Raw genomic sequence first — 6,060 nt, 5'->3', positions numbered from 1 at the left:
TATTTCAAGCATCAGTGATCACTCGGGGGCCTTGGCTAAGAGGCAGACATGTATTCAGCAGTTAATCTGACGGGGCATCTTGACTCATATGTGTATTGGAGAGGGCCATTGTTTTCGCTATAGATTAGTCGGGTTAGTAGGCTCGTATAATCGAACCCCAACAGACACATAGACTCGACAAAACTCACACGAATACTTGGATCGGCACAAAAATCGTCAACAAAAGTTTTGAACAATGTATTTACTTCCATTAAATAAAACACATTAGTTTATTTTTTTGATGTTGAAAAAAACGAAACAAAATTCCATACCAAATAGTGTACACAGAGCAAAACCAATGTCATTTTGCAGGAACCTTTGATGCGTCTTTTTATACCCAGGATTKCTACTCTAAATCGATATTCACACAGACATTTATTAATAAATTTATATGTTAGAAACACACAACTGGTGCGTTTAGTATGTACATTCCCTTGTTTGCAAGCAAAACATTATTCCTTTAGGGTTTTCCACATGCTTTGTTAAATTGAACCTTGAGAAGAGAGCAAGAGCATTCGCCTCAATAAACTGGAAATGATATTTAGATATATATATACAACCTTTCAGTCAATTAACGTCCAAAATTCGAAACTTTCAAATAAACACGCTTCGAAAATAAAGTAGGTCTATCCTAAATTCTGCACTCGCGGGTGAAGAACAAAATACTCATTAGCAAAAAATGCCTAATAACTTCCGTTTAAGTTTAAAGCTCCATCGCAGGGTTTAGCTCATTTCAGTGGTTTAGTCTTCTAGTGCCCTTTTGAAAAAGAAAAAAGGTAGTCTATCGTTCCTGTGACTGGGGTTTATGTATTCTCAGGTATTAGACTGGTCTATCCACGGCGTACTGGCAAGCGCTCAGATTTGAGGCCGGATTCTGAACACTGGTGTATCCAAAACTCGAGTGCTGCTTGGCTTTCAGTCTCAGGCTAGCCAGACTGGAGTTGCAAGTGTCCCTGTACACATAAGGGGGGGTCGGCGGGGCGTACGGGCAGGTTGGCGTGGGAACTCCCGAATTAAGAGAGGGGTTGCTGAGGTTGTTCAAGTTATTGAGGCTGTTAAGGCTTGAACCGGGCACGCCAGTGACCGCGGACGGCACCATGCTAGAGGTCATGCTCATTGAAGAAATGGAGTTCGGCGGGGAGAACATCGTCTGCGATGACAAAGGGTTGACATTCATGGAATTGAAAAAAGGGAAGCTTTTGGTAGACAGGGAGGCCGACGTTAGCCCTTTGGCGGCCCAGTTGTTATACGTGTAGCTGGGGTACATATCATCGTAGGGCTGCATAAGTCCATTGAACTGAGGACCGAAGCCGTTCTTGCATAGCTCAGCTTGTTGATTCCTTTCCCTTTTCCTCCATTTTGCTCGCCGGTTCTTGAACCAAACCTACAACAAACAAAAAGAGGAGTTCAGAATTTGATAATTATGTAGGCCTTTAGGCTATTAACGCAACATGTCGGCCACATGTATATTATATTTTATAGCCAACGTAAGTACGACTTGTTGGCTATCCGGTGCAATTCAGAATAATTGATGGGTAGCCTAATTGGTCAGCAATTAACCAAATGTCGTATTTTTTTTACTTCATATGTGTGGCCTTTAGATGCGTCTTAATAAATAAAAATCAGACATAGAACTGTAAATCAATTCAATTAATTTCTCACAAATGACAAATCTTGACCTTATCAGTTTGCAAAAATATACCCACAGCCAAAAGTGTTAACACAGGATATGCTTTAAATATATAGAGTTGTTCTCAAACTTTTAGTTAATTGACGTTATCAAAACAACTATTGTAAAGTAATTTATCTCAAAGCGCAACGCTCCTTGTGATACAATCCTGTGTTGGATTGCAACAGGGCGCAATTGAGTCCCTTTCTCTCATGCAAAGAAATCTGGGTCGATTCCAATATAATCCCAACAACACATCCAGCGTTCCTAACTGTCATTGGACCATCTTAATGTGGTTTCTGAAGGTGTGTAAGCCTATTCCTCCATAGGCAAAGACAAAACACGTTAGTGACCTTATTTATACATCACGAGAGTGACAAACACAAAATACAAGCTTTTGCACCTCTTTCACATGAACGTAGTAACACGATTGGTATCTGTCTGGGGCTAATGTCCTAACCGCTAACAGTTTAGCCTGTAGTTATTATTTGTTTTCTAGAACAACTAATAAACAACCTTACTTATCTTGTTATCGGCAATGTTAGATATCTGACAATACTGTGATATTATTCGTAAATATAGTAAATGTGTGAAATTGTTATATTTCAACCATTTCCATTGTATCCACTTAATTTATATTGACAGTAAATCGTACTATTTTACAGTAAAACATATCTGTGTAAAGTGCATGGCCTGTCATTTTAGTTTTTCTAAATAACAATAAATTATAGGCGTAGCCATCTAATGTTTGGTGTTTTGTGACTTGTTAATTGAGTCATATAATTGTAAAGAATAACCAGTCTGAGTATTTTCTTTTAGGCAACCTATTATGTCCTAAGAAAACATGTTCTGGCCGCGCGCAATGAACGTTATGCTTGTGTAATAATTCACGTCCTTGCCCCTACTCAATGTGAGTGGCGCAAATCACCCGAACTTATGCACATAAATAGTGTTTGTTTATTCCCAAGGGCCTTACCCTGACGCGGGCCTCTGTGAGGTTGGTCCACACGGCTATCTCCTCTCTTGTAGACATGTCCGGATAGCGATTCCGCTGGAACGTGGCCTCCAGTTCCTGTAGCTGCTGGCTTGTGAAGTGAGTCCTCTGTCGCCTCTGTCGCTTCTTTTTAGAAGGGTCATCTGAAGAGTCGTCATTTTTGCTCTGGCCCTTTGAGTCTTTCTCTGTGGAGAGAGTAAACAAATGCATCATTCATTGTGATCGGGTCAGTCACAGGCGTGAAGTACCTTCGGTTGATATGAACCTCGTAAAACCTGAACCCATTTTAAATCCTTTGAATCAAAAATCAAATCAAACTTTATTTGTCACATGCGCCGAATACTACAAGTGTAGACCTTACCGTGAAATGTTTACTTACAAGCCCTTAACCAACAGTTACTCTCATGCTAATACTACTAATAATGTTACGATTCCTTATTTTGGAGTGTTGATGCAGATACATGACAAGAAGGTAATATTAAACGTGACTCCAAAACAATGTCAGTATGACATTGATTGTTTTGTTTTATTTGCACAATGTGCCAATGGTAATACTGTACAAATGGTCATTTAAAACGTTGATCTGTTTTGTCTTTCATCGAATAAAGGCTTACATTTCACATTTTAAAAGTATTACACGTATAAAGGTATGCGTAAAGACGTTAAACATGATCACAACAAAAATAGAACTTCACCAGAGTCAAAGGTTATGTAAGTAATGAGAGCGTCAAGTTCGGTGACACTTATAACACAAATAAACCAATTACTGGCACAATCACAATCCGAATATCTGCATAGTCAAACAAAGTGACCCTCTGTCAGTCTGATATGTCCAATGACTATTTGCATTCGTAAAATAATATCTTCCTCGGTCTCAAACTGCCTTTGTTGAGAGGGGCTGTAGGGAGCCATCTTTTGTTTCTTATTAACAGAAAAACGGCCATCCCCTCCTCTCAAAGTCATGTGCTGACAGTATGCACCACGGGATGATTCTTACCTACGGACTCTGGACTGGAGGTGTCCGATACTGTGTGTACCTCTAACCGGTGTTTGGAGTCCACAGACCGCTGCAACGGCTGCAGACTAGAGGCCATTGCTAGTGCCTTGTGGTGCGTGGAAGAGAGTTTAGTCCCGGTTTGGTGGTGGTGGTGGTGGTGGTGGTGATGGTCTAAATTCAATGGATCCTTCATAGAGTTCATATGGATAGGAAAGCGCTCGACTCACTGTCAGAGGCAGATTAAGTTCTCTCAGTGCAAGCAAAAAAAGAGAGACGTCCGACGGATAGCAGAACGTGGGAATCAATGGTGTCAAGATTTATAGCAACGCTTCTCCCTCGCAAATTAAAGTAAAACAAAAAAAAAGACCTTTGTTTAAACTGCTTAAAATCTATTTAGAGAAACCCAGCATAATTCGCGTCGCAGAAAAAAAAAACAGCGTTTTGATTGAAGTAGGGGCAAATAGATAAATCGGGCTGATACTGCTTGCTGCGCGGAGAATCAGAGTGACAAGGACAGGTAGGTGATATTAGATCCAGAGGCATACACACACTACGCCGCTCGCTCTTCATTTCAGCTGTTCGCTGCGCCCTGGCTGGACCACTGTGCCTCTCTCCTATGCCTTTGACGTCACCGAGAGCACTCCCATTTTCTGACAGGCCGTCAATGTAGACATGAAGGTTTGCCCAGCCAACCCGCGCACGGGGAAATAAAATATGTCTGCCAATGTGTTCATGCGGGGTACATAGCTTATTTTTCTTCCAAATAAAACCATGTAAAGAGAGACGGGACGCATAGTGTAGTGTACCGACGATGCACCGAATGCCCATTTTGCAGACCCCCAAGATAAAAACACATACAGTCTTCTTTCTTTCAATGAGAAGTCTATAGTACACCGTTATAAAACACCAGTATTGAAACGCACGTCACTCACGTCGTGTGCATTCTACTCTCAGACATTTACATAAGGATTTTAATGGAAAACATACCCAACTAGGGAAATTGCATCTAACATTCAAGTCATACCAACAGGGGCTCATGATGCATTTATTTGGTCAAAATTGGCTAGCCTATTTACTGTGTTCTTGCTAATCTTATGTTCTCCCCATTGCAGAAACCATGCAATAGAGATCACCTGATGAACTGACCTTCCATAAACAGTCGTCTCCGAGCAATGCGCAAAAGAGCAACGCTATATTTATATGATGGGGAACCCAGGACGCGCTGACCCCAGTGCCGATAGTTCACAGAACGGATGTTGGCATTTTTCAAGTTGTTGGCCATTTCGAGCATAACAGATAAATGATGACCAGCCAAATCAATCACATCAGAAGTCAAGTGACACAATCTAGTCACACATTTAACCTTATTAGTCACCAAACAATTGGGCAAAAATGCAAGGGCCTTGGTTTAGTAGGGCAGTGTTTCCAAAAGTCGGTCCTGGGGACCCCAARGGGTGCACGTTATGTTTCTTGCCCTTAAACTACACAGCTGATTCAAATAATCAACTCATCATTAAGCTTTGGTTGTTTGAATCAGCTGTGTAGTGCTAGGGCAAACAAAACTGCACCGATTCGGGTCCCCAGGACCGAGTTTGGGAAACACTGGTTTAGGTCATTCGATTTGCTCGAAATTACTCATTTTATCTCGGTGCTTAGCAGGGTATCCTGTGCGCTTAGACCTTTCAGCTGTTCTCAGGAAGTCGACTTGTAGTGCTTTTTAATCTAATAAGATTCTCATTTGCCTAACAATTTGGAATAAGGACTTTTAATGACTTCGAGCTGATTTCCCATTGCAGATAAATGGCCGTATGCATGGGGGTTATTCTCTATGCAGACTTTTGACAGTAGTTGACATGGGACTAGTATTCTTCCCCTTAGGCATGTGCGTTAATACTGTAAATGCAAACAGCATTCAAATGTCCATGGAATAGAAATGAACTGAATATGTAACATGATAGAAAATTATTTGATTGTCAGTCTCCACATATCATATAATAGATTAAATGTATTATAGTCCGTTGAATGCATTGTTAATATCAATACTAATAATACAAAATAACTTTCTTCATAACTACACAAATGCTTTCTAATTGTTTCATGCATACTTTGTATTTAATCTGGATGTAAACCGCAGAATATTTAGACATCACGCATATTTTCTTCACAATCTCCTGGATATCAGGATATGGGCGCTGCTAATACATTATTGGGCTAATCCCGTGAAAGCCCTTGATATACACCTCATTTGCACTCTTGTGGGAGAGCCGCGCGCGGACCATGGAGCGAGGGAGAGAGAGCTGTCAAAACCACGGGTATGGTTATGCCTCCATCCTCCCTATAGAGTTATAAAAATAACCTTGC

The 6,060-nt window shown here is 40.8% G+C and overlaps 1 protein-coding gene across 4 annotated transcripts in view; it reads right to left on the bottom strand.

Annotated features, from left to right (window-relative positions):
* Positions 1–222: 222 nt before the first annotated feature.
* LOC111967574 (pituitary homeobox 2) overlaps positions 223–6,060 on the bottom strand; it is a 43,772-nt gene continuing 37,934 nt past the window's right edge. For 3 of the 4 annotated variants that reach the window (XM_070444792.1, XM_023992698.2, XM_023992697.2), the window contains exons 3-4: positions 2,685–2,887; positions 223–1,423 (exon numbers count right to left, since the gene is read on the bottom strand). In XM_070444792.1, coding sequence (XP_070300893.1) covers positions 860–1,423; positions 2,685–2,887 — 767 coding nt within the window. In that variant the 3' untranslated portion in view covers positions 223–859. Of the gene's footprint in view, positions 1,424–2,684; positions 2,888–3,699; positions 4,309–6,060 lie in introns of those variants that run through there. The other variant, XM_023992696.2, reaches the window with a different exon arrangement.

The sequence above is a fragment of the Salvelinus sp. IW2-2015 genome, linkage group LG8 (genome assembly GCF_002910315.2).
Source record: "Salvelinus sp. IW2-2015 linkage group LG8, ASM291031v2, whole genome shotgun sequence".
Lineage (NCBI taxonomy): Eukaryota > Metazoa > Chordata > Actinopteri > Salmoniformes > Salmonidae > Salvelinus > Salvelinus sp. IW2-2015.
This window is presented reverse-complemented; position numbering and strand designations above follow the sequence as displayed.